Here is a 27,699-nt window from a genome sequence, read left to right as displayed (position 1 = left end):
TCCTGATAATATTGAGGTTTTATGATAGCCCATGGTGGGCATATTTCGTCACATGTTTGCTCATGATATTCAGGTTTTGCAAGTGTTTGTTGTGCTTTAAAAGTCTGCAAAACCCATTCAACTAGAGACAGTTATCTCAATTATGAGAGAAAGCAAATGGGTGGGCATTGATCCCTCTGTCTTTCATGCCAGATTCAGCTCTCTCAGAAACAATAGTTTCTGCAAGTGCAAAAATCCAAGAGCAAAGATATGTAAAAACTTCAGTGTTAGGAATTTAACAGTATAGCTAACTGGTACTTCAGGGACCACTCTTTGGCTAGACGATGACAACAACAACAAATATATTAATAATAATAATTAATAATAATTTGATTTCTATACCGCCCTTCCAAATATGGCTCAGGATGGTTTACACAGAGAAATAATAAATAAATAAGATGGATCCCTGTCCCCAAAGGGCTCACAGTCTAAAATGAAACATAAGATAGACACCAGCAGGAGCCACTAAAGGTACTGTGCTGGGGGTGAAGAGGGCCAGTTACTCTCCCCCTGCTAAATAAAGAGAATCACCACGGTAGAAGGTGGCTCTTTGCCTAGTTAGCAGGTTTACACAGAGAAATAACAAACAAATAAATAAGATGGATCTCTGTCTCCAAGGCGCTCACAATCTAAAAAGAAGCATAAGACAGACACCAGCAACAGTCACTGGAGGTACTGTGCTGGGGGTGGATAGGGCCAGTTATTCCCCCCCTGCTAAATAAAGAGAATCACCACATTTAAAAGATGCCTCTTTGCCCAGTTAGCAGGGGTTGTTGTTGTTATTGTTATTATTATTGTTGTTATTATTATTATTTTAACATTTATATCCCACTCTTCCTCCAAGGAGCCCAGAGTGGTGTACTACATTCTTGAGTTTCTCTTTCACAACAACCCTGTGAAGTAGGTTAGGCTGAGAGAGAAGTGACTGGCCCAGAGTCACCCAGATAGTTTCATGGCTGAATGGGAATTTGAACTCGGGTCTCCCCAGTCCTAGTCCAGCACTCTAACCACTACACCACGCTGGCTAATTCCTGGAGGTTAGAGCTATCAGTGGCTGCTAGCCATTGTATTGGGTGGAGGGCATGTCTCTGAACACCAGGGGTAAAGGAACACCAGAGGGAGGGGCGGTTTTCCTCTTTCCCTTCTTGCAGGTTTCTCAGGTGCACCTGGTTGGCCCCTATGTGAGGCAGGACACTGGGCAGAATGGGCCTTTGGCTTGATCCAGCAGAAAGTGGCCTGCTGTGAAGTTAGAAATGTAAACTCACTTCCTTGTGAGCAGATGCTCTGTAATGAAGTTGATGCCATTTAGTAGTAAGGGTTTCACAACTGTGGGGCACATGCACTCAGCATATGCATTACTTACAAATATGTGCATTTATTGATGTCATACCTGTTGCATACAGAATTCAAAAGAGAAATGTAACACTAAAATGTTGGATAGCACTGTTTTTTATAAGTTGAAATAAATTCTCTTTCCATTTTATGGAAAACTGTGGCCAACGTGTGTGTGTGTGTGTGTGTGTGTGTGTGTGTGTATGTAAGTATGTATATGGCTGGATTGTCACTAAGCATTTGCTTACTGTCAATTTCTAAATCAGACCATTCCACAGGTCTGTAACTATGCTAGTAAACCCAGTGTACAATTGATAGCCTGTGTAAAAAATCCATTACAGAAAAATTCATTATTTTAAAACCAATGGATGAAGAAGCACAGGTAAACCTTGAGGGTCATCTCCCTTGCTCACCATCCCTCCCCCGATCCTTGTGGTTGGATCACCTGAAAAGTGCATCTAGCCTTGAGAATCAGATGCCTCTCTTCACTTGGTGCAGTGAAACTCTTATCTAATTTGAAAAATCTAATGAAGCAAATAAAGACAGTAACCTTGAAGGGATCTTTTTTTGCTAGCAGTGCACTCTCTTGACTAAAATTGAAGAGGAAGCCTGCCTGCAAGCTCAGAAAACAAAATGGACCTGTTAGCTGGTAAATTGGTTTCCACAGATAAAATAATTTGGGGACCTGGAGGCTGAAGTTCATACCTGATGATGAAAATTTTCGGTAAGAGCTGATCAATTCCATGCCTTGCAAAAATAGTAAACACAGTTGCAATGGTTGGGATAATATACCCCTGATCAGGAACATGTGAAGTGTTGGTTGCTGGAATTTGAAAGGACTGGTCTGATCATATTTACTGTTTGTTAAAAGGACATTGTAAATGAGAATCTACAGCACTGGTGGTATTTATATATTTTAGATTTTGCTAAACAGTTTTACTGAATAAAATGTATTCTTAGACTACAGTATTCATTTTCATGAGCAGTTCAAGAGACTCCTGAACTTGGCCTAAAGCAGCTGTAAGAAATATTTAAGTATCTTTTCCTTTCCTCAAGCACCTATTTAAGCAAAGAGGATCGATTTGCTAACCAAATCTTCAGTTATTGTGCCACCCCAAGCCAGCCAAAATGCCCAAGTATCTGAACTATTTTCTGTGAACCTCCCTTCCCTTCATAAAGCTATTAGATTATCTTGAGATACACAAAGTTGCAACAGCATAATCCCTGCTCCCAAGTCTCAGTTGTCCACCCCAGTGGCATACCCACAGTGAACTTGTAGGTATTCACAGAATAATTTCTGCTGCTGTCGCAGTCCAATCATGGGGTGGTATTGGTGCTGGAGGCTCCAATTCTGTTTCAGAAGCAGTAACTTCAGCAATTGGTTCAGGCTGCCTACTCCACCTTCAAATGGCTGCCTGATTCAGCTTCAAAACCTGCACCTTCGGACTGATATGTAGGTCTTAAGGGGTGGTAGACCTTCAATTGCAACATGTATTGTTCGCAATATCCTGCAGGCCATCAAATAAGTGACAGTGTCTGCAGCAGCTTACAGTAGGGATGTGCACAGATGGGATCTGGGCAAGTCTGGCGATGGGGTGTGTGTGCTACCTTTAAGGAGCGGGGCGGGTACTCATCCCCCACCCCGCACATGCACCGGCTATTTCCAGTCCAATGCTGGCCAGGGCAGCAAGGAGGTATGCTGCTGCCCTGCGCCAGCAATTTTCACAACAGCACCGATGGGGAAAACATGGCAAGGGGGATGAGCACCCTCCCCGTGCCTTAAAGGTAAACCTGCTCCCACTGCCAAACCGGCCAAATGCTGGTTCATGCACATCCCTAGCTTGCAATGGTAGGAAGAACTCATCCAGGTAGAAGTACAGCCCTTTGGGAAGACATCTAATAGTGGCTCTAGGGCTTGACCTGGGCACTTTCCAGATTAGACCCTGCAACGGGGTCACGTCGGATCTTGGAAGTGTGCTTCCACGCTTCCTGCGTTGTGACACCGCAGCCCCTGTGCGGACAGCAGGTTGCTGTTCACATTGCCAATGCCTTGTCTCGAATTTAATCGCTGCAATATAGAGCTAGGACGTCGTATATCCAGCATGAGGAAGTTGCTGGTTTTTTCGGGTTGTTAGTTGCTGTGAGACTGCTCCCCCTACTGTTTACATTTTCAATGCAACTTGCCTGAATGGGAACATTTATCTGCTGTTGAGCAGCTAGCCTGGAAACCGCCCTTGTGGGGGCAGGAATCTCCTGGACAGATTAAAAACCTGGTGCCAAATTAGATGTGTCTGGAGCAGACCTGTGACTTTAAATGCAGAGAGGGTTCTAATCTCTCTCTCTACCTGTAGTCCACTTGTCCACATTATTTATTCATTTGATTTCTATACCACCCTTCCAAAAATGGCACAGAGAAATAATAAATAAATATAAGATGGCTCCCTGTCCCCAAAAGGCTCACAATCTAAAAAGAAACATAAGACAGACACCAGCAACAGTCACTGGAAGTACTGTGCTGGGGGTGGATAGGGCCAGTTACTCTCCCCCTGCTAAATAAAGAGAGTCACCACGGTAAAAGGTGCCTCTTTGCCCAGTTAGCAGGGCTTAGCATTCTGTCCCCTAATTACATGTTTCCTTCAGAAATTAAGATATGGGCTCAAAATCAGAGCCTCCTTGTACTGTATGTTGCTAGGTTCATGGCTCACTAGAGCAGATCTGGGTAACTGCTTGGTTTGTTGGTTTGTTTGTTACATTTATATTCCCCTCTTCTTCCAAGGAGGAAGTGTATATGGTTAGTAGTGTGTCCGAACCGGTCCGGCCCTGCCTGGTTCGGGTCCGGGTGGGGGGTATCCCTTTAAGGGCGGGAGGGCTTGCTTAGCCCTCCCGCCTCCTTGCCCCCGCCAGCGCCCGTATTTTCCAGTATAGGGGCGCTGGAAACCAGCCGCCCCGCCGCTGCCGCCGCCGCAGCGGCGAAAGAACTCCCAAAGGAACTGCCAGCCCTCCCTCCCTCCCTCCCAGCTAGCTGCCCGCCCGCCCGCTCACCGCTCACCCGATAGGAAACGAGAGGAGCTCCGGCACAGAGCTCCTCTCATTTGGAAGGCCTCCGGCATAATGGTGTTTTGCGCGCGCGCCGCAAAGCACACCGTTCGCCGGAGGCCCGGTCTACCCACCGGGAAAGGGCCGGGTAGACCGGGCCTCCGATCGCTGGGTAGACCGGGCCTCTGGCGATCGGAGGCCCGGTCTACCCAGCGATCGGAGGCCCGGTCTACCCAGCAATCGGAGGCCCGGTCTACCCGGCCCTTTCCCGGCGGGTAGACCGGGCCTCCGGAGAACGGCGTGCTTTGTGGCGGTTGCAAAACACCATTATGCCGGAGGCCTTCCAAACGAGAGGAGCTCTGTGCCGGAGCTCCTCTCGTTTCCTATCGGGTGAGCGGTGAGCGGGTGAGCGGGCGGGCGGGCAGCTAGCTGGGAGGGAGGGAGGGAGGGAGGGCTGGCAGTTCCTTTGGGAGTTCTTTCGCCGCCGCCGCCGCGGCAGCAGGGGGGCGGCTGGTTTCCAGCGCCCCTATACTGGAAAATACGGGTGCTGGCGGGGGCAAGGAGGCGGGAGGGCTAAGCAAGCCCTCCCCGCCCTAAAAACAAGGCCCCCCTTCGGTGCCGGTCTGGACTTCTCCGGACCGTGCACATCACTATATATGGTTATGTTTATCTCTACAACAACCCTGTGAGTAAGGTTAGGCTGAGAGATAAGTGACTGGCCCAGAGTCACCCAGTGAGTTTCATGGCTGAGTGAGCTTCATTTGAACTTGGGTCTCCCTGGTCCTAGTCCAACACTCTAACCATTACACCGGGTTGTTTCTCATTCCTATCATGTCGCTGCATAATCAGAGTTTTTTCCACAAGCCACAGCTCTAAACTGTTTAGTTTACAAGAGGTTCTTCGTTTACTATCTTGTAGCAAACTGCAGTTTGGGTTTAATACCATGCCCTGTGCCAGACACTTCTTTTGTCCTCCTCCCTTTTATATCTTAACAGCTAGCCTGAGTAGGAGTTCTGTGAAACACAAGCCCTATTCAGACATGACACTGTACTGTACCTTCATTCAGATGTCTGTGTCTGCATAGCATTTTCGTGTGGATGACTGTTCATATATTCATTTTAAAAGTGAAGCTGGGTACAGGGCCCCTCAAATGCAAGGTACAAATGGGAAGTGTGCATTGAACATAATCTGAGACTAGAGCATCAGTGCTCATTAAAGTGAGGGGTGAGTTGCACTGGAACAGCACAAGGGAAGAGGCAAAGCACCTTTTCTGCTGCTTTTCCATAGGAAAAAGAGCCACTTAGACTTTGTTACATGGATATGTGTGTAATGTGCAGATTAGCAGGTGGAGAATTCAGATTGACCTTAGTAACCTTACCCTAGTCATGCTAGTCCCAGTTTTCAGGGTTTTTTGTTTAGGTGTCGGGAACTAGATTACTGTGAGATGCCACGTGCAGCAGGGTGACAGGCCTCAAATGTTAACCAAACTACATGTTTTGGACTGTAGCCACTCAAGCCATTTTGAAGAGAAAAACTGCTTCAGCAGGAGGCAGTTCAGACCAAAGAAGACGTGTGTAAACCACCTTTTTTGCTGTTTTGAATTGCACCTCTAGGCAGCTCCCCAGTGCCCAAGATTCATTCATTCATTCATTCATTCATTCATTCATTCATTCATTCATTTATATGTTTGTATTACCCCATCTCATAGCTCTGGGCTGGTTTACAATAAATGAAAACAAAAACAAAAAATGATAATCACAGAATTAATACCATCTAAAACATTTTAAAGACCCTGGAAGGCCAGACTAAAATAGTGAGTCCTGAGGGCTCTCTTGGCCAATAGAACCTTCTGCTGAACCCTGGATTTCTGTGGGAAGTGCATTCCACAACCTAGGAGCAGCTACGGAGAAAGCCTGATCCTGTCAAATGTGTTTGCTTTTTTGGCACATAAAAACTTAAGTGGGGCTCTTAATTATGCTGCATTTTGAGTTGATTTGTATTTCAGATATTGCAGCCTGGTGATTAAGAGATGGGATACTGGTGGTATGTTTTTGTTTTGTTTTACTCCATGTAATTAGGTGCCATAGTTAACATTGAACATGAGTGTCTTGTAGGGTATGTCTATACAAATGTAGCTCTTAAACAAATCAGCTGTGCATTCTAAGCTTCCATCATGGAGGCTGGTATGTTTCAAGCCACGTGCCATGACTGGCATTTCTCATACAGCTGCATGTTGTGTGGCCCTGTTGCAGTTGCCCCATTGCTTCCCATTTGATCTACAGAGAGAGTTCATATTTCAGAAAAGATGAAGCAAAAGTCATACACATCTTGGTTGGTGCCTACTGGGGTTAGCAGAAGGTAAATTGGGATTTATTGGATTATTTTCAGTAGATGGTCAGGGGCTACTGACTCCCAATGATTTAACAACAGCAACAACAGAAAGGCATTCCCCCACTAAATTAGTGGGGAATTCCCAATATATAGTAACTTGGGTGTAGAGTTGTACATGGATATGCAGATCATCCCAGTGTACATGGGGTACAAGAGGTGTTTGGCTTTGCCCCCTGAGCCTGCATTTGTATTTTTCTCTATGTGTTATTTCAACCCCCGCCACTATTTCGTACCTAACTCAGGTGGTGTAACTTGGAGTTCTGGTAAACAAAACCCCACAAGCTTGAAGTCTGCCCATGCCAGGCATGTATGATCGCTCACAGCACATCTGGATCTCCTCTTGCAGTTTCATCACAGCACGGGATGGATAAAGACGGAAGCTGTTCCATCCCACTTCCTCCTTTAATGGTAGAAAGTTTGCATCTCCTGCTGTTGAGGTGTGGAACTACCTTTAATGCAGATGTAGGGATCCGCAGGGATTCGATAGGCATTGGAATGGAAGAATTTTGGGGCCCTGCAAAGTTGCCCATGCTGATGTATCTTTAGAGAATCAATGCTGTTCCATGTTATGTTTTCATGCATGGAGTGGGTACAATTCTGTGTTCTCAAGGAACTTCCCTTGCATGTCCAGATGTTCAAGATTTAAAAGATGCTATTGCTTCTGCTATTTTGCTTCAGCTATTTTTCTCTTTTTTAAAACAGTAAACAGAGAAATTGTTTTTGGTGACGTTTCCAGATCTCTTTAACTTTCACCAATAGGTGAGCCAATAACAGAAAACACTTCAACCTAACCATTTGTGTGAGAAATATTTTTTTTAAGAAATGTGAAAATTTCAAAAATAAACTTGCCTTTTTAAAATTTCCATCAAGTTGGACTCATGAAGGAGGACATAAACAAGCCAATAATGCCAATAATGCATCTAAAACATTATCACGGTGTTGGTATGATTGTTTTTCATAAAGAAATACCTCTTTAAATTACAAAACGCCATCCTATGACTTATCTACCTATAGAAACCTGCAAACATGTGAATCAAAAACATATTTCATGGGTCAGAACTATATATCCCTTACAAAACACACACACTCACAAACACACACTCCTGAAAAACTGCTGATGAAAGTAACGTTTTCCAAAATCATTGTATAATTTTCCTGGTTCTCAGTACTGAAAGCAATGAAATTTGTATCATTATGCAGCTGCTCCACCTTGTGGCCAACAATGCTTCAGTGAAGAAAGCCAGTGGGCAGCCTTAAATTTATTGTGGAGATGAAGCATTTTTGACCTGCCCCATGCATATCAGTTGTGTGTGGCATATCCTCAGTATCATGCTGTGACCTAAAGGTGTGCAAGATAGATCACCCTGTTGACTTTTAAAGGTAGTACAAGACAGTATAGAATGCTGGATGTACTCATCTTCACAATAGAAAATTCTAGAATGCCCCTGCATGATTTAATAAAATTTGTTCCTCATGATGCGTATATATATATTCCTCACACTGGAAGTATTTTATTTTATTGTTAGATTTATGTACCTCTTTTCATTAAAATAATCTCAAGGTGGTTTACGTTAAATTTAAAACAATGAAATAGTTAAAACCATACAGATATTAAATTGGAATATAAGAGAAAATACAAATCTATTTTAAAAGTTATTTTTTAAAAAACATATACACAATAAAACCATGAAACACAGCACAGGATCAGCAGCAACAAGAAAACATTCATATAAATGCCTGGTTAAAAAGCCATGATTTTACTTGTTTTCTAAAAGCAAGTAGAGTGGATGCCCACAGGGAGAGCATTCCAAAGCCTGTGGGCAATAACTGAGAAGGCCCTGTCCCACGTACAGTACATGACAGCCAAGCCTCCCTCACTGTCAGAGAAGTAAGTGAACCATATTTAAGTACCTTTCTTGACGGGTCCGTTCCTAATGGCATTTGCCTTTATTTGTATAAATTATGTGAATTGCACTATACATAATAAAGGAAGAAGGGAATTGTGCCTCTCAATCTCCTGGGAAGGATTGTTCCTTCCCAAGAATACAGTCCTCCCTTCAGTGCAGGTCTCCATTTTGTTTTTTAACCTGGGCTCTTGCCTTTTAAAATGTAGCACTACCTATGCAGCACACCATGTATCGTGTTGAGCATATGCGAGCCTGTGTTGCCCTTGGGAGCTACCAGGTGCCCCAAGCATTAGGGAACCAGAGGCTGTAGGCATATTTTTAAAATGAGAGAATAATCAAGCACTCGTGCTTTGTTTAAATATGGGGATGCCGCAGGCAAGCAAGCCCATGTGTGTTGAACCATAAATCCAGAAAGGTATTCTGTGATAGCTTTATAAAACTTTTAATGGGAATTCCTGACAAAATACCATTAGGATTTCATCACACCAGAAGGCTTCAACATTCTTGTTGCACTAAACGAGCTTTCCTTTCCATTTGGCCTTTGGAATTTTGCACGTGGTAAGGCTACTTTGTATAATCGTGTTATATGAAACTGGCTTGCATGTTGTTTTAATGCATCCAGGGAGGGTAGGGGAATATATTTAAACAATTGCAGTCTATGCCATTTTTGTTTTTTTTTAACCCTGAGGTGAAGAAAGTCGCTACCACAGTGCACACAGCCTTGTCCAGACTAATGAGCACACATTCTGGGGCTGCCTCTGAAGGATTAGTTCCTAGTGCGGTGGTGTAGTTAGCTAGGCACCTAGGTATTTGTTTGTATTAATAACACTGCTTGTTACAAAATTGCTCTGAAATAAAAGGCAAAAGGAGGAATTTTTTTTTAACCGCAAAATTTACAATGCAAGCGAAGACTTCAGTTTTAGTGTACAAATATCACAGCACCAAACAACATTTTTATATCTAAAAATCATTTCCTGACTTCAGTGTGGACCAGTGTTTCTCAAACTTTTTGGAGTCAAGGACCGCTAAATTCTTCGTGCAGAGTTTCAAGGACCGCTACATTCTTCATGCGCAGTTTCCCGGACCAGCAGTTAGTAAAGGGGTTGGTTTCAAGTCTGTCTATCTATCTATCTATCTATCTATCTATCTATCTATCTATCTATCTATCTATCTATCAGACTTCTATACTGCCCCAAACATGCATCTCTGGGCAGTTTAGAATGAAAATAATATAAGCATTAAAATAATTAAATTTGGAATCTTTTGCAAACATGGAATATTAGGGGTTCTTAACCTTGGGTCCCTCAGTTAAACTCCCATAACCCCCAACAACAATGGCATTTGGCCATTATGGCTGGGGATTATGGGAGTAGAAGTCCACCAACGTCTGGGTACCCAAGGTTGAGAACCCCTGAATCTAAAAGCCTGGGTGAACAAATTTGTCTCCAGTATGTCTTCAGTATGTGTGGGGTGGGGGTGGAGGTGCTTCTGATTACTCAGTGGAGAGGGTATGTTGGGCCATTAGAAAAATTCAAAAGCTACATGGGGCCAATGAAAACAACACACAAGCAAGCCCCACTGATGCAAAAGGGAAACAGTGTTCCCTCTCAAGGCGCCTCGACCACAACAGGCAGCTGGGTTTCAATCAACCAACTTTTGGCTGCAAATAATGAGCATGCAAGAACCAGCAGCCCTTCAAGTGGCGCCCACTGCCATACTTTTTCCTCCATGCCCCCGCACCGCATACAGTTTGAAGCTGTAAAGATAGGGAATAAGATAGCTGTAGGAAGATCTCAGCAGCACATGGAGACAAGGCACAAGAAGGGTTCCATGCCTCCGTGATACTCTTCCTCTTCCGTGCCATGTGCAAAATTGAGGAAGTGAGTGCCTTGATTTCAGTTGGGGGGGGGTTGACTCCCAGTCAGGGACCGGCACTCAAGCCTTCGGGGACCGGCAGCGGTCCAGGGACCGGTGGTTGAGAAACACTGGTGTGGACTGTCTGCTAGTGGTACAGCCTGGGAAAGAAATTTCTTTCTTTCTCAGAGACTGTTGGGTCCTTTCCACACGATCAGCCAGCTTTATTTTAGCCTTTGTGTGATATGTCAACGAGTCTCCCTTCAAGCCCATTTTTGGAAGGGCAGTATATAAATAAATAAGTAAGTACAATGCTGTGGCATCCCATCTGCACACAGCAGATATGTGGGAGAGCCTTGATGCAGGGAAGTTAACCTTGTGGTGATGGAACACTGTTGCTGCCATCGCCCCGCCCCCCCAAAACCACACAAACACACACATTTTAAAAACTGCCTAAATGTATTTTCCACTTCAAAAGAGAGTTGAGGTGAAACTCTTAGAGATTTTTTTAAAAAGTCTAAACAAAAGGTTCACAAAATGGTAGGGCATTGCTGCAAAGAGTTGTTAGAGGAGGAAGAAACTGTATTTCCTTGAATCCAAGACTAGGTAGAAATTCAAGGTCCTCTTCTTTTCAGGTAAATTTGGCACTTGCTTGTTTGCCACTAAAAAGAAAGAAAGAAAGAAAAGAAGCAGGGTCTTGTTTGGTACTTGTACAGTGCAGTATTAGTTTATAATTTTTTTAAAAAAAAAAAACCCTACTGAAATGTGAAGGCTCAGGCATGGGGAGATTTTGGTCACTCATCTAGTTGCAAACAATACCTAAGGTTTAGATATCTTGTGACACTTGCACAGCTGTATTCCCTGCAGTAAAGGCAAAAGCCATATATGAGTTACCTGAGGAAATAATCCCATTTTGTCAGAAACAAAACATTGTCCTTCGAGTGTTGAGAGAGTGTGAAATCCTCATGAGAGATGTAGCGTTGAGATAAAACACATAGAGGTCATTCACACAACCAGCTACAGCAGGGTAGGAGCAGGAAAACCTGGGTAGCGAGGTTCGTATGGAGTCTTGGGACCCGCTCCCAGGTTAATGGGACAAGGCCCCATTTTATATTGGCAGCCCTGATCGTGTATGTGATCAGGGCAGTGTGCAGCAGCTCCCGGCAGCCCGGATTCCATCACACCCCAGAATGCCGCTTAAAGAGTGGCCAGGGAGGCGGGAGCTGCAGCACTGCAGCATCTCCTCCAGATCCCTAATGCAGTCAGCTCCGCCATGCTGATCGTGTGGTTGCGTGGCACAGCAGAGCATGGGGGAGTGCCTAGTCATGTGGGGAAAGGCAGGGATACTCTGACCCCCAGCCCTCCTTAGCCACCAGGGATTTTGGTCATGTGAATGGCCTTATAGACTGTACTCAACAAATGAAGAAAAATGGCCCATGTTGTATAACTGATTGTGGGCAAGGGCTCATGTATACAATCATCTTTATTACGGTCAAAGACCAGCACAGGATAAAATACAGATACAATATAGGAAAACTCATGCTGAATAAAACGTAACTCTAAATGCTAAATATGATTATGATGAATAAAATACATCTCTAAAACAGTAAGAAAATTAGTAGAATAAAATACTACAGGCTAATCTTACAAACTGTAGGGCAGAAGTAGGTATACAGCTGTCCTTAGAAGTAGGACATCTAAAAATATTAAATGGATAAAATAACATATAAAAGCCACATTTAAGCAATAAAAAAGCTGAGAAGTAAAAAGTAAATTAAATGTATAATTAGATAATCAAATAAGATGCTCATTAGTCAAAAATCTGCTGCCAGGGAGCTCATGTATACATTTTACTCTTACATGTACCCCCGCCTTCTAAGGAGCATAGTGGAATTTTATTCTTACAACAGACCTGTGAGGTAGAGTTGCCACAGAGTGACTTTCCCAAAGCCACTGAGTGGGGATTTAAACCCATTATACCATATCGATAGGTTGGGGCCTCATTTTGAAGTATGAGAATACAAAAATGTGGCTGCATAGAGGATAGTAAGTATGAGAAGAGGAGAAATAAATACATTTAAAGGATGTCAAAAAGTAATAAAATAATAATCTTTCATATTTTACACATATGGAGACTTTTACTTTGTGATTATTTGTTCTCAGTTTTGAGCTGACCTCTTTCCTGTGTCATCTTTAATCTTGGGGAGACACAAATTCTGTTTTTCTTGACTTAGAGGGAAAACATTTTAAAAATTGAATATGCTGTTCCTGCTGGGGACTAAAATCCTACTTTCATCCCTTCAGACTTCCACAAGAGGGCGCTTTTCATCTTCTTAACTGCACTTTACCAGAATACTTTATTCAAAACGGATTCATTCTTATGTGAATAAGATAAGCAAATTGGAAAAAAGTATACAGAGAGATCAGACCATTTCCAATACAGTTTATGATACAGTAAATGAGATGTGCGAAATTATGAAAGCAGGTTTTAGAAGAAAAGATTTGAAAATAAGGACAACAAAAGGAGATTGATCTGGTCAGCTCTTTTACAGAGAAATAAATCTAACAATGAGATAGTAATACCATTAAGTAGAAAGGTCTGAGAGAGGGAGTATATACATGCTTATATAAACATGTTCAAAATCAAATTAAATACCAGGAGACCCGAATTAGATGACGACACTGAATTTAAGATTACCGCCTTAAAAAGTAGAGGTTAAGTACAGGTTATATACTCGAAAGGAACAGGGCTCTGAATTTAAGACAACTTCCTGGTTTCTTGGTTTCTAACATCAAAAAAACTTGAAAAGAACCTAGTCTCAGATCTCATAAATACAGTATGGTGTATAGTTTAAGAGGGACTCGTTTCATTTAATTCTCTATTTGTCCTCTAATACCAGAGGGGCATAATGTCTTAGAAGTTGACTTTGGCACCCACTCTAAAATATGAACATAAATGGATATTCCCAAATTGATCATGCAATTAAAATTACGGTTGGGTGGTGGGGGTAGGGGGCTTAGCATTGCACAGCCATTCAGCTAAGGTTTGAACTACCAAAGTCAAATCCAAGCATAGTTTTCAGTATCGAGGGATATCAAAACACTACAGTTTTTTGCAGGCACAGTGCTAACACGGAGGGATCCCCATAATGTATAGCAAAGCCTGGTTTTCCCCTTCTCCTGCAGTGTGTGAACACAGGCACTCAGCCAAGAATGGAAGGCCTGTATTCAGTGCCGTTTTGGTGAATTCATATCCTAGAATTCTGATACTGTTATGTATTCCCAAAACAATTATGAGCCTGGCTTTCCTCTTCCAATAAAACCCATGGCTTTAGTTTGCTATTAGAAACTCTTTACCCCGGTTCTCTGATGCACTTATTAAAGATACTGCACCACTGAATTTTTCATATAGTAGAGATAAGAAGAATTTCATCTCCAAGGTTCAAGTTAGGCATTACACAAGAGATGTGTAAACAATCTTCCAATAGTTTGGTGATTGTAATGAAAAGCAGCCTCTCTGATGCTGCAGTCAGGAGCAGTATAGGTGGGCTGGATGCTACTTACCATGCTGCCATTTGTTTACTCAAATTTTCCTCCTAAGCTACTCTCATCTGTTTGTTGGGGGTGGGTGGGGAGGAGATAGTAGCCATATACAGTGGTCCCTCGACTTACAAACTACTCGACATAAGTATTTTTCGAGTTACAAACGGCAGTTTTAGATCCGGTTTTAGATGCGGTTTCCTCGACTTACAAATTTTTAGATGGGGTTTCCTCGACTTACAAATTTTTAGATGGGGTTTCCTTGACTTACGAATTTTACATGCGGTTTCCTTGACTTGCCTGCCTGTTTACTGCCTGTTTATTCTTGAAAAGAAATGTTCCTGTGCAGTTTGCAAGCCTTACTGGGGGTCTGGGTCTTTTTTCTAGGCTCCGGAACGCATTAATCCGTTCCCAATGCATTCCTATGGGAAACCGCTTTTCGACTTACAAATTTTTCGACTTACAAATGTGCATTCGGAACGGATTAATTTCGTAAGTAGAGGGACCACTGTATCTCTTCTCTTATGAAGAGAAAAGCAGTTTAGCAAGGACAACTTTGAGGAGACAAATGGCAGAAGGGGAGAGGGTTAAACAGTTCTTCCCACCACACACTGTTTTCATATGATGGCTTCGTATCTTCATAATAAATTTAAGAGTTATAAACCATATAACACTCACAGATCAAACATCTTTGCTTCATATGGAAATTTTCACCTGGCACCTTTTAGGCGGAATACCTGTGGGATAATTCCTCAGGTTTAAGAGAAACCTTAGTAGTAGTCCAGCAGATAACACTTTTAGCTTTTCAAATTGTCTGGAACTTTTTCTTTTTATAAATCTTGTCAGAAATATAAAATACATTACACAATCCTAACAATAGAAGCTATGCTTTAGTAATGTTTGGTGTCTTTTTCTATAACGGGAGGAAATTGTTTCCTTTTCAGATAACATTTTTAAACAGAGTCCTGTACAAATTGGTCAAGAGATTCATGGTAATCTTGCACCTGTTATTATTTAGAAAGCTGAGGCATACTCCTGTGGCTAAATAGATATATGGATTCGTGTGTGTGTGTGTGTGTGTGTGTGTGTGTATCTCCTTAGGAATCGTACATAAAAACAGCCCAGAGGTTCTAATTGCACTGTGAGAGGTGCCAATTACCCCACCCCTGAGCCACAGCTCTCACTCGAAAGTACTCAGAATAGGCCCACCAGTATCGATTGCAAAAGTCATAACTTATTGATCAACTTAAGAGTGGCAAAGCACCTGGGAATGATTTTATCCCAGCTGAGATGATCAAAGCTAATCCTGAGTGGTGGGCACAAGTGGTGGCAGCCTTATTTACCTATATAAACAACTCTGCCCATATTCCAGAAGACGGGGGGTCTGGCAATTGTGGTACCTATCTTTAAAAGGAGTAGCAGAAATGTTCCACTAATTACAGACCCATAAGCCTACTTAATATTATTAGCAAAATGCATGCTAGGCTATTAAATCAGAAGCTCATGGACTGGTTGAAGCAGGAGCAATTCCTGGAAGATGAGCAGGCAGGTTTTAGACCTACAATTGACCACTGTCTGGTTGTACAACATCTAGTTGAGAAATTATACAAGATTCCCCAAATCTACCTCATTTGCTGCATTCGTAGACTTTAAGGCAGCATTACGTTCAATTTCTAGAGTACACCTATGGTCTAGGCTCTGTAGCACCATGATTGATAAGAGGCTCTTGGTGCTGCTGATCTGATTGTATGACAATACAAGCCTTAGAGTGAGATGCAACCAGCAGGGCCAGTTATCTAGGCCTATTAGGACGACTAAGGGGGTCAAGCTGGAGTGCAGTTTGGCCTCTTCATTGTTCAGTATCTATGTAAACTCTTTAATCAAGTGCCTGCAGGGCTTAGATATTCACGCCCCAACGTTGGCAGATAGATGGCTTCCTGTACTTTTATATGCAGATGATGTGGTCTTTTTGTCCCAGTCACAAGTGGAGATGAGAAGAGCTCTTAAGGCCTTAGCCCTCTGTTGCAAGGAAGAGCAACTAGATATTAATTATCAGAAAACCAAAATCTTGGCCTTCTCCAACAGGAGGAAGAAATGTAAATGGAGGATTGACAATCATGACATAGAGCAGGTTAAATGTTTTAAGTATTTGGGAGTCGTATATCAGGAATCTGGGAAGATGACCACCCCAATTAGTTATGCTGCTGCTCAGGCACGGAGAAGCGCGTCAGCAATTCTCAGTTTCCACAGGCGACAAGGAGGGATGTTCATTCCGGCTGCCATCAACTTATTCAAGGCGGAAGTCTTATTCAATGGCTCAAATGTTATATGGGTCATAGCTGGGACCCTATGCTAATTATTCTCTCCTGGAGCGGGTCCAAGCCAGGTTCTTAAGAACATTATATCTGACTCCCAAATGCATTTCTAATGCAACTTTGAGATTGGAATAGGGCATTATCTCGATAGAAGCCAGAGCCTGGTATTTAATACTAATAAACTGGGCAAGAATCCACATATTGCCCTCTGGTCTCCTTCCTTTGTTACTATTGGATAGGCACTGCTCGAGCTGGTGGGAGAACTGTGTCAGGAAACTCCGTACCTATGGTCTTTCACCTGAGGCAGTCCTCTCTGTGGGTTTAGACAGGGCCAAACAGGGGCGTAACGATAGGGGGGGCAGGGGGGGCACGTGCCCCAGGCGCCACTTGGGAGGGGGCGCCAAAAAGTGCCCCCACTAATCCCCTGCCTTTGGCAAAAAAGAATTTTTTTGTGATATTTTTTTTTTCATTACGGAGATCTCCGGCGGGCGGGAGCTCCCATTGGCTGCCGGAGAACACATGACCACCATGCTGGTAGTCTCAGTTCCTCCCTCCCTACTTGCTGCACGCAGGAGGAGTGGAGCGGAGTAGCTTGGAGAGCTGCTGCTGCTGGGGACGTTCCTTGACTCTGCCTGCCTGCTGTTTGCCCACCACACTGCCCTCTGGCTGCATTTTATTCTTCTGTTCTGCTTCTGCATTAACAAAGTAAGTTTCATTGCTCAAATCTCTCTCTCCCCCCACCCGTGTGTGTTGTGTGTGAGAGAATGTCCTTACTCCCTTGCATAACGTCCTCCTTTTAGCTCTTCTGTGCTTTGCATAGAATGTCCTTACTCCCTTGCATAACGTCCTCCTTTTAGCTCTTCTGTGCTTTGCATATCAGGCTCCCCCCCCCCCCAAACCGAGGGTAGCTGCCTGCAAGTGGAGCCAGTGGCGCTCTCCTGGCTTGCATTGTGTGAGTTTCTGGCTTGCACTGTGTTTCTGGCTTGCAGTTTCTGGCTTGCATTGTGTGAGTCCCGGTGGGATTGCAAAAGGAAACTCACGCAATGCAAGCCAGGAGAGCGACTTGTGGCTCCACTTGCATTGCCCGAGTTTCCTTTTGCAATCCCACCTCTGCAAAAGGAAACTCATGCAATGCAAGTGGAGCCACAAGTCACTCTCCTGGCTTGCATGCATGAGTTTCCTTTTGCAGAGGTGGGATTGCAAAAGGAAACTAGTAGTACTAGTACACAAGATCTTTGCAGTTCTGCTAGTAATTACAACTTCTGGATCATCCCTTAGCATGGGGGGTGGGGTGGCAATTTAATTTGGAACTCATTAATATAATTTTTGAATAATGTTCAGTCTGTCTGGATTAATACTAGGTTTATTCTTTATAGCAGATTTTTATTAGCAACATACAGTCTACAACATTTTCAGCCTTGTTCATTTGGTGCATATTGTAGATGTTCTGTCTCCAAAACATAAGTACAGCATCTATATTTTTGAAGGGGGGGGGAATCCCATTTAATACAGTGTGAACAAATTGGTCCAAAAAGTAGCAATGGGAAGTTTTTCTTTCTGCCCCTGTAGCTTTAATAAGATAGAGTGCACAAATATCACTTGATTAACAGCTGCGATATTAATTTCCCTTTTTGGTTGCTTGACTCACAGCGAGAATCATGTCAAGGCAGTGGAGAACCAATTAAATTGATTTTAATCTTTGTTAGGTAAGATAACATGCCTTTTTCTCTCCTTGTTTAAATAATTAAACTTTCAGTAGGTATTATTTCTGGCTTTAAAGAAATTGGTATCTTAATGTAATGGAATTCTTCTAATTACATACTTAATAGTTTTTAAAAAGTTAATCATGGTTTTTCATTCAATCTGTATTTTGTTTTACATATTAAACTTATATTTTCCTTTGAGAGAGTTTTAAAAATAAGAGGAAATTGGGAAGGCTTTTTTAAAACAAAGAAAAATCTCACCCCTACTTATTCATGATCTTTTTGATTTGCCTGTGTAATTTCAAGCAAGTCAGATGTAATTGCAAATAACATGCAGAAGATCCCAGGCTCAATCCCTACCTCCAGGTAGGGCTGGGAGAAACTCCTGCCTGAAACCTTGGAGAGCTGCTGCCACTCAGTGTGGGCAATAGTGAGCTAGGTGGACCAATATCTGACTCTGTAGACAGCTTCCTACGTAATCAAACCATAACTTGCCCTTACATTCAATCCAATTGGATGCATTCACATTCACAGCTTACATCCAATAAACTGCTGAGTAAGCCCTCCAAACTAGGATCACACAGTGTGGTTTGCAATTCTGGTATATGAAGGGCCCAAACCTCAGTTTTGCTGTTCAGGTGCATAGGCAAACGGTGATTTAATTAAACCAGGAGGTTATTTATTAAGACTGTGTATGAGAGGGAAGCAGAAAGAGGAGGAGATCATGGCTCAAATAATGGTGGCTGAATGTGGCCATTGAGTTTCACACGAATACAACCAACGTAAGGTGTGCTACAAATAGACATAATTATAGAATTAATAAACATAGAATATCTATGATAGACTAGAATATATGTCTATTATAATTTAAGTCTCTATTATAATATAAGCATAAATCTTGAATAGACTAGAATATCTATGATGGAAAAGACTAGAATACCTGTCTTGTCTTTTCCATTTTGGGACACAAAACCTATTACTATATTTAAAAGCATTTATTTTCTGGCCATGAGGACTGCAAACTTAGGCTGTTAGTATGCAAGACATTTCTTTAAAATATATATTTCTAAAGAGCCTTGTAGCCTCATGTTTCCTTTTTCCTGTCCCAGTATACTTGCACGGATGCAGCCCACAACCCACATTTGACTATGACTGTGACACATTTCCATATTTCTGGGGGCAGCCGGGGGGAAGGAGAGTGGGGGGGCGCAATTTCAGTGCTTGCCCCGGGTGCTGTTTTCCCTAGTTACGCCTCTGGGGCCAAAGAACTTATTAAACGAAGAATCTGGGATACTGAGTTTCAGAAAGACCTGTTCAGTGGTGGAATGAGAACTCACCTAGCAGATTATCTGTTTCTCCTCACTTTCCCCAAACATAGATGGGCCTTTTCAAGGGCCTGTATGAATGTCCTCCCTTCAGAATTATTGGCTGCAGATACAATAGAATTCCAATTGAACAGAGATATTGCCCCTGTAACTGTGATGAGATGAAATCAGTTGCACATGTGCTCCTGCGGTGTGTCTTTTATATAGACTTTAGGCGAAGGTTAATTGACCCTCTTTTACATAATCTGCCGGGTTGACCGGATGAATTCTACACCAAATATCTGCTAATAGATGTGAATTCAGATATCACACACACAGTGGCAAAATTCTGTTCTGCAATACGAGTTCATCACACTCTGCTCGCTAATGGTTAGATCCACTGTACAGTTATTATGTTATTAATATGGCTATGTTTAAAATTTTATATTGTTTTAGATGTTGTGTTATTGGTCAAAGACCATAATAAAGACTGACTGACTGTGAAAGGTAATAGAAGGGGAGGAGAGCTGGTCTTGTGGAAGCAAGCATGAATTGCCCCTTTGCTACATAAGGTCTGCCTTGGTTTGCATTTGGATGGGTAACTCCATATGAGTGCTGCCTGCTCTAAGATATTCTTAGGGAATGGGGTCATAGTTCAGTGGAAGAGCAGCTGCATGTGTGGAAGAGGTGCACCTAGGTAGTTTTGGAGCCTGGATCTAAAGGCCATTGGAGCCCCCCCCCCCCCCCGCAAATTAAGCATCATAATGTTCAGTCGGGCAACCACAGCACTCGGGACAGACTAATGAGGATCTGGAGGCCCCCAGGCAAGAGCACCTCTGATGCTTGTATGCAGAAGGCCCCAACTTCATTCCTTAGCATCTCCAAGTAGAGCTGCCTAAAACCTTGCGGAGCCTCTGCAAGTCAGTGTAGACATGTGTTGCTAAAAGTGGATGCGGGGGGGGGGGGCAAAAGGCCTCACCATATGTTTGGAAATGAGGATGGAAGGTTAAAGAGTCATTTGTATGATGGCATAGGCAGAAGGAAGACTTGAGTTGCTTAACTAACTAGTTTTCCAAAAACAAGATCATAGAAGATGAACACTGAAGCCTATTTTAAAAGGTTGCCAACTGTTTCCTTTGTTTAGAGAGACTGGGTAGCATCCAGATTAGTACTTCCATGAACAGTAGAAGTTCTGCTTGTGCAAAGAGGGAGGGGTGATTTTTCATTCATTTCCCTTTCTCTCTGCAGCCCCTCCCCCCCCCAGGGGGGACCCTCAGCAGATTGTTGAGGAGTGCAGGGAACAGCAGAAGAAAGGGGAGATTGTAAAAAAAAAAGAAAAAAAAGCCCATCCCTCCCTTGTGTGATGATTGGAACTACTTTCATTCATGGAAGTGGTAGTGGCCTGGATGCTGTCCACTAAGGTGAATGAGAATGAAGATTACTGGCATAATAATCACCCCTTGCTGAAAAGGGGTGGGTGGGAATCCTTTGCAAATTTCAAATTGCTCAGACCAGAATCTGTTTTCATTAGGTTTGTGATCAGTTTCAATATGTGAAATACATCTCTTAATTTCAAGATGCAAAAACATGTGAAAAATGACATACACACAGATTATAATGCTATATATTATATATGGCTTTTGTAAAAAGTTGCTTCCCATTTTTTTTCATAGATTAGCCAAGTGCTTCGTTCTTGTTCAATACATACGTAAATTCTAGATTGTTTGGTTTTTTGTGTGGATCATATGATTATTCTCTAGCCTTTGTGAATAATATCTTTTTGGATCTGGCAATCTTAAGCATCAGTCAATCCCATTTATTATGACCAGTGACCAGCTATAACAGGGCTGCACAACTTTGGCCCTCCAGCTGTTGTTGGACTACAACTCCCATCATGTCCATCACAGTGACCAATAGTCAGGGATGCTGGGAGTTGTAATCCAGCATCTACAAGAGGGTTGAAGTTGTGCAGTCCTGAGCTATAACAAAGCATTAAAATATGAGAGCTGAAAATCTAAGCATTTATATACAGATGATTTTTGTTTTAATCACCAATTGGTTTAAATTATATTTTCATTGTTAGGAGCTTTAGGGTCTATTCTTGTAGCTGAAGGAGGGATAAAAATATAGCAGTAAATATATTCTAAAATGTAGGTTTTCAGTGTGTCCCTGCTTTGTCCCCAAACTATATTGCTTTTCTGTCTCTAAGAGTAATTAGTATTTGTGACTGCTTTTAACCCATTATCAGTTTTATTTTTAATCACTTTGGGGAAAGTTATCAAAGAGGTGTGCCACTGTATTCTATCCAGCAGCTAACTATGTAATTATACTCCACCATACTGTGAATTACAGTTTTCACAAGACAAATACTGATGCAGTATGACTGTGTAAACCATTACTACAGATTGTGGTACAGTCAGGTGTAGCGTTCCCTTTAGTAACAAAATCTTTCTGCCTTGATTACTCCTAAGATGCATATCTGGAAAACATAAAATTATAGAGAGATACAAATCTGAACAAATTAAGAGATGATAGTCAAATTAAGGAGATGGAACTTGTGTGGCTCCTGAACAAATGGGATACTGTAAGATTTTCATACTAATAGTTTCATCCTAACAGTTAATATTCTGCATACATTGTATTCTGCAGATATCTATGGCAGCGAGTCTTCCAAAAGAATACTCCTTGCAATTTTTAATTTTTTTAATTAAATTATTCCCATTGTAGTGATAGAGATTATTGTATATGCCTTTGGGGGCCTGAGTTATGGCTTCCTTGGGACTGTAATATTTAATTTCTTTGCTGCTATGTATTAAACCCCATTGTTAACACTGCATGAATATTTCTAGTGCTTAATGTATTAGAAAATCCAGTGAAAGGAGATTAGTTTTTTATATTAACAAAACCATAAAACAGCTTCTGAGATAAAAGGAAAAGCTAAGTGACTTGGATAATAGGCAAAGGTTTATGTTCACCTTAGAGAACATTCAAGCACTTCCTTGTTTTAAAATTAGACAAATAACATCTCTTCAAAATGTTGTGTAAATCCATGTTATTTGTGAAAATTAATTTTGTGCTTTGCTTATATGTCATGCAAAAGCAGAATTAGGTTACAGGAAGTTTCCAGAATTGCTTTGTTTTACATGTTCTGTGGCATTGGAGAACACCAATTAGCCTTTAGTTTTGCTAATCGGAGGTTAAAAATACTTTTTGCAGCCTTTCACTCTAAGCAAAATAGTGTGATTATTATTAAAACTTTTGATCACAGAAGCTCACCACTAGGAAATCCTACATGCATTCACAGCCTGTGAGAACAGAATCCTGTTCTTTTTTCAGATTCTTTTGCCTCTTATATGATCACTTTTTGGGATCATTCATTAAAAAGAAAAAACAACTCTTCACCCCCACCTGTTCCAGTTCATCAAGAGGCTACGGATAAATCACTACGATAAATTCAATCTGGCCTCAAGTCATGATGGAAGATTTGCAGACTTAAGTAAGCACCAGCTCTTCTCATGAAGTTCTGCCATGCTGCAGACTAGTGCAGTTCTGCTGTTTGTGTGCAAGGGGGATTTTTGCCAATCTCTCTTGTCCCTTGGAACACTCCCTATGACCTAGAAGTAGGTCCCTGAGGGCTGCGCAACCATCAGGTACGTACTTTCAGATCACAGAGTGTGGTTCCAGCGGGAGGTGAGCTTGGTGAAAACTGTCTTCCTCCATGGCCACACACATTGCTTTAGCACATAATGCACCAGCTTTTTTGGGAATGCTGGTGCTTCCCTAATCTGTATGTCAGTCAATTTGTATATGACCACCTTGAGAGCTGTAATCTTATCCTGTAACTAAGGTTTCTAAGGTTAGTGAATTGTCCTGCCTCTCTTTTTGTTTTCATTACCACAATGCAGTACATGGGATAATGTAGGTTTTTCTTTCTTTAGTGCTAGTGATTTTTTCTTCAGTGCTAGTGTATCAGCTCTGCTGCCTAATTGTAGGGTTGGATCATCTCCTAGCACCTGAGTAAGAAGATTGGGGGCCCAGTCCTGTGGTTTGCTGCTGCTATACATCAGAGCTTAATTTCAAAAAGAATTAGGAAATGATATTTTAATAATCTGTAAATAAAATAAGCATCTTGTAAAAAGCACACAAAAGACCTCCACATAAAACTCTTCCTGAGCTGTCACTGATATAGTACATTGATCTGATAATTGTTGATTTTTGTTCCCTAAATGTGGATGGCCTGAGTTTGCAAAAATAACATTAAGGCAGTAAAGTATGTAGACAGTCTTCTCAAACAAAACATTTCTGAACACCTGCATGGCATAAATCATTCCTTCAAGCATCTGAATTATAAATACTAACTTATATGCAAAGTTTTCTCATTTCTTGTTTGAGATTTAATCAAGATGTTTTGATTTTGGCAACAACAACAAAAGTTGTTTCCCCCCTAGTTTGTAGCCCTGTTTCTAATTTCTTGTAATTAAGATACATCTGTAGTGTTCTCAGTCCAGCCAAAAGGTGTTTTCAGTCTTACTGTATGTTCATATGGTTGAATACATGGTTCCTTACCTATGAAATTCACTTGTAAATTGAATTTACATGCATATATTGCTTGTGCCAAAGCAATCTTTCCCAGAAGTTTAATTAAAAGGTTGTTTGAGAATTATGAAGTACATGTGTATCACTTGATGACTGATAGTGTGAGCTGTTTACACAAGATTATTATGTCTGAATTGACATCAAACGACAATGGAAACTATGTATGGAGTTTGTATATGACGGCTTGTTCTGCACATGGAGGTCATCACCTAATCATTAGGTCCTACCAGAACACTCAACAAATGGTGAACCATGCACATGTAAACTGGCTCTGTGTCCAGAGACATGCATTTGGTTGAGCTGGTAGCGATCATTTTATCTTCAGCCTAAGGGTAAGGTAAAAGTAAAGTGTGCCGTCGAGTCAATTTCAACTCCTGGAGCCCACAGAGCCCTGTGGTTTTCTTTGGTAGAATACAGGAGAGGTTTATCATTGCCTCCTCCTGCGCAGTATGAGATTATGCCCTTCAGCATCTTCCTATATTGCTGCTGCCCGATATAGATTTTTCCCATAGTCTGGGAAACATACGAGTGGGGATTTGAACCAGCAACCTTCTGCTTGTTAGTCAAGCATTTCCCCGCTGTGCCGCTTAAGGTGGCAACAGCCTAAGGGTGAGCAGACCAAAAGAAAGGAGAGGGCAGCAAGATCATGTATGCATATAGAGTTTAAGGGAGAGGAAGACCAAGGAAGAGTACGCACGCACACACACACTAATTGCAATGCAAATACTATTCTAAGTTTTTACTAGATTTCTGTTAGGTAATTTAAAGGGTCTTTAAGTGTGCACATACAAATCCTAATTAAAATAAACAAAACAATTACTGGAAACTTCCAGGATACACTGTAAAAATCCAAACAAAATCCCATCAGTCCAGAAGACAAAATCCCATCAGTCCAGAAGGCTTGGTGAGTGGCTTTGACCAGTCAGGTGGCTCTGGGATGACCTCGATGATGAGTCTCTTGGTTCAGCTATGGCTGCAGGCATCTGTAAATGATGTCACTTGGGAACACTGTGGAACTATTTGTAGAGCCAGACTAGGGGAAGCATCCGCACAAATATCACTTGATTATATGGACAAAAGGGATCCATGGAGTTCCATATCAGTTACAAAAGCTTCTTTTGTCATTTCCATTTTGTACTTCCATTTGATTTACTTTTACTTAATTTCATTCACATTTCAGTTGAAAACAAGATAGCTTTGCTTCAAGCGTCTGTCATTGTTTTCTCTGTTTGGTGTGTCCCTCACCCCGCAGTTAGATTTAAATCTCCCGTAAATGGAGTAAACTGGGTAAAATGAAATACTGATGATCAGTTTTTGAAATTGAGTACAAAAAAATGAAATGGTTAAGTGAAATATTTTTGTATGTACAAATCTGTTGAATTTTACTAATGCTTCAGTCTAATTTTTATCTTACAGATTAGCTATGTGAGCTGCTTTTTTGCTATGCTATTTATGAATATAATTGTTCTTTCAGATACTGATGAATATAGGCCACCGGTTTGGAAGTCTTATTGTGAGTATTCTTATTGGATTTTATTGCTGTGCCCTTTCCCATGTTGTTATTTAAAAATCCATCCAGTTATGTCTTTGAATCCACAAATATGTTGTATGTACCGTCATTTTGAACTGCTTGTGCTCTTTAGTGTCTGAAGTCAACTATATTGCCAAGTTAGATGTTCTGAATTTTAATGCATCCATAAAATCTTTTGATGTCAAAGAGTTTTTAGCTGCCCAGCTTCTTCCATTAAAACTGATTGAGCCAGGGAAAGGTTGTTAATTATAACAGACCATATTCAATTGTCAAGTCTACTTTATGTATTTTTATATAAAAATTATACCACACTTCCCCCCTCTTTGTGGAAGTGCTGAAAGCAGCTAACAAAACATAGTCGAAAAATATTGTCAATAAAACAGTTATCAACAATAAAAACCATTTTAACTGCAACAAAATTTAAAAAGCAGAATTGAGGGAGAGAGAAAATACAAAACAGGAGCAACGTAATGTAAACTGGAGAACCTAGAAGCTTACCAAAATAAGTTTTTAAGCTGCCACATACCACCACCACATGAGCCTCCTATGGCGGGATTCCACATGCTGAGAACCACCACAGAAAAGGCTCTATCACAAGTCACTGCCAGCCTAGCTTCAGAAACTGGAATGGCAAAAATATGCAGTCACTCTCCACGTGATTGCAGGGGGTGACTAGTTGTATGTGAGACGGGTGGTCCTTTAGGTATCCTGGTCATAAGCCATTTGGGGTCTTAAAGGTAATGGCTAGCAAACTGGATTGCTTGCTTGAATTGAAATGTATTGGCAACCAGTGCAGCTGTACAACAGCAGCATGACATGATGCCATAGCATGGAGCTGGATAGTACTCTAGCAACAGCATTATATACTAAATGAAGTTTCTGAATGTCTTTCAAGAGCAGCTCCACATGCATGACAGTAGTCCAGCCTTGAGGTAAAGAATGCATGAGTGAATGGAGCCAAGTATGTTTGCTCTAGGAATGGACACAGCTGGCACAAAAATAGTCATGGCCACAGCTGACACCTGGGCTTCCAGGAACAAGACCAGGTCCAGAAGCACTCCTGGACTATAACCTGGTCATTCTAAGGGAGCACAACTCCATACAGCAAAGGCCATACTCCATTACTGGATCTCCAGGTTTCCTGACCAGGAGCACTTCTGCCTTGCCTGGATTTTATTTAAACTTGTCTGCTCACTTGCAGCCCATCTCTTTCCGCTAGCTGAAGGAGAAATAGAGTTGTGTTTTTGGTGACAGGCCCCAGATCCCTGGATGACTTCCCTCAGCAGTTTCACACTGATGTTAAGCACAGCATAGTGAGCTAGACAGAGCTCTGCTGAACAGCACAGCCAAGGTACGGAAGCCCCTAGCACCACCAGCTGGAATCTGCCCTCAAAAGAATGACTGGAGACAGCCTCAGACCATGTCTTCAAGTCTTGTCCCCACAAGGGGAATCCAGAAGGATCACAGCTGATAGTATCAAAAGCTGCTGAGAGGACCAGAAGAATCAACAGGGATACACTCTCCCTCTCGAGTTCACAGTGCAGATAATCCACTAGGGCAACCCAAAACCAGGTCACAAGCAGACTGAAATGGATCAAAATCATCAGTTTCATCTAGGAATTTCTAGAGTTGAGTTGCTATAATGCACTCAAGCATCTTGCCCAAGAGTGGTATATTGGATACTAGCTGCTAAGTATCCTGTATGGTGGAGTCTAGAAAGAGTTTCTTCAAAGTAAGTCATTTGAAGCATTGAATTTGAAACTGGAGGTGTGGCTATGATCCCTGTGCCACTTAAAGCTCAATATTATGACTGTCTTTAATTATAGTAGCATGTTGGAGAGAGGCATGTGGCTGCACTTCCCTTCATGCTGGAGAGCATCACACAGAGGACAACAAATCATTTAGACAATGGCCAAATAGGCCTGTTGACCAGAGTCGGATTAGAAGTGCTGTGGGGGTAAAAGCCACGTGTCTGAATTATACTAGTCACTCCTCATTCCACATAATCTTTACACATTCACAACACATAATCTCATGCATATTGGAGAGAAACAAGATGGAAACCTACACACACCCACATCCTAAAGAGAAGCTGAACCATCACCTTTCCCAATCCCTCAGAGTCTATGTTTATGAGAAGACCAAAGCTGA

General features: G+C 41.9%; 1 protein-coding gene across 4 annotated transcripts in view; it reads left to right on the top strand.

Annotated features, from left to right (window-relative positions):
- Window positions 1-27,699, top strand: part of CHN1 (chimerin 1) — a 159,680-nt gene that overhangs the window by 11,084 nt on the left and 120,897 nt on the right. For 2 of the 4 annotated variants that reach the window (XM_053267170.1, XM_053267178.1), the window contains exon 3: window positions 25,492-25,530. In XM_053267170.1, coding sequence (XP_053123145.1) covers window positions 25,492-25,530 — 39 coding nt within the window. Of the gene's footprint in view, window positions 1-25,433; window positions 25,531-27,699 lie in introns of all 4 variants that reach the window. The other 2 variants (XM_053267188.1, XM_053267159.1) reach the window with 1 other exon arrangement.

The sequence above is a fragment of the Hemicordylus capensis genome, chromosome 1 (assembly GCF_027244095.1).
Source record: "Hemicordylus capensis ecotype Gifberg chromosome 1, rHemCap1.1.pri, whole genome shotgun sequence".
In the NCBI taxonomy this organism is placed as follows: domain Eukaryota; kingdom Metazoa; phylum Chordata; class Lepidosauria; order Squamata; family Cordylidae; genus Hemicordylus; species Hemicordylus capensis.
This window is presented reverse-complemented; position numbering and strand designations above follow the sequence as displayed.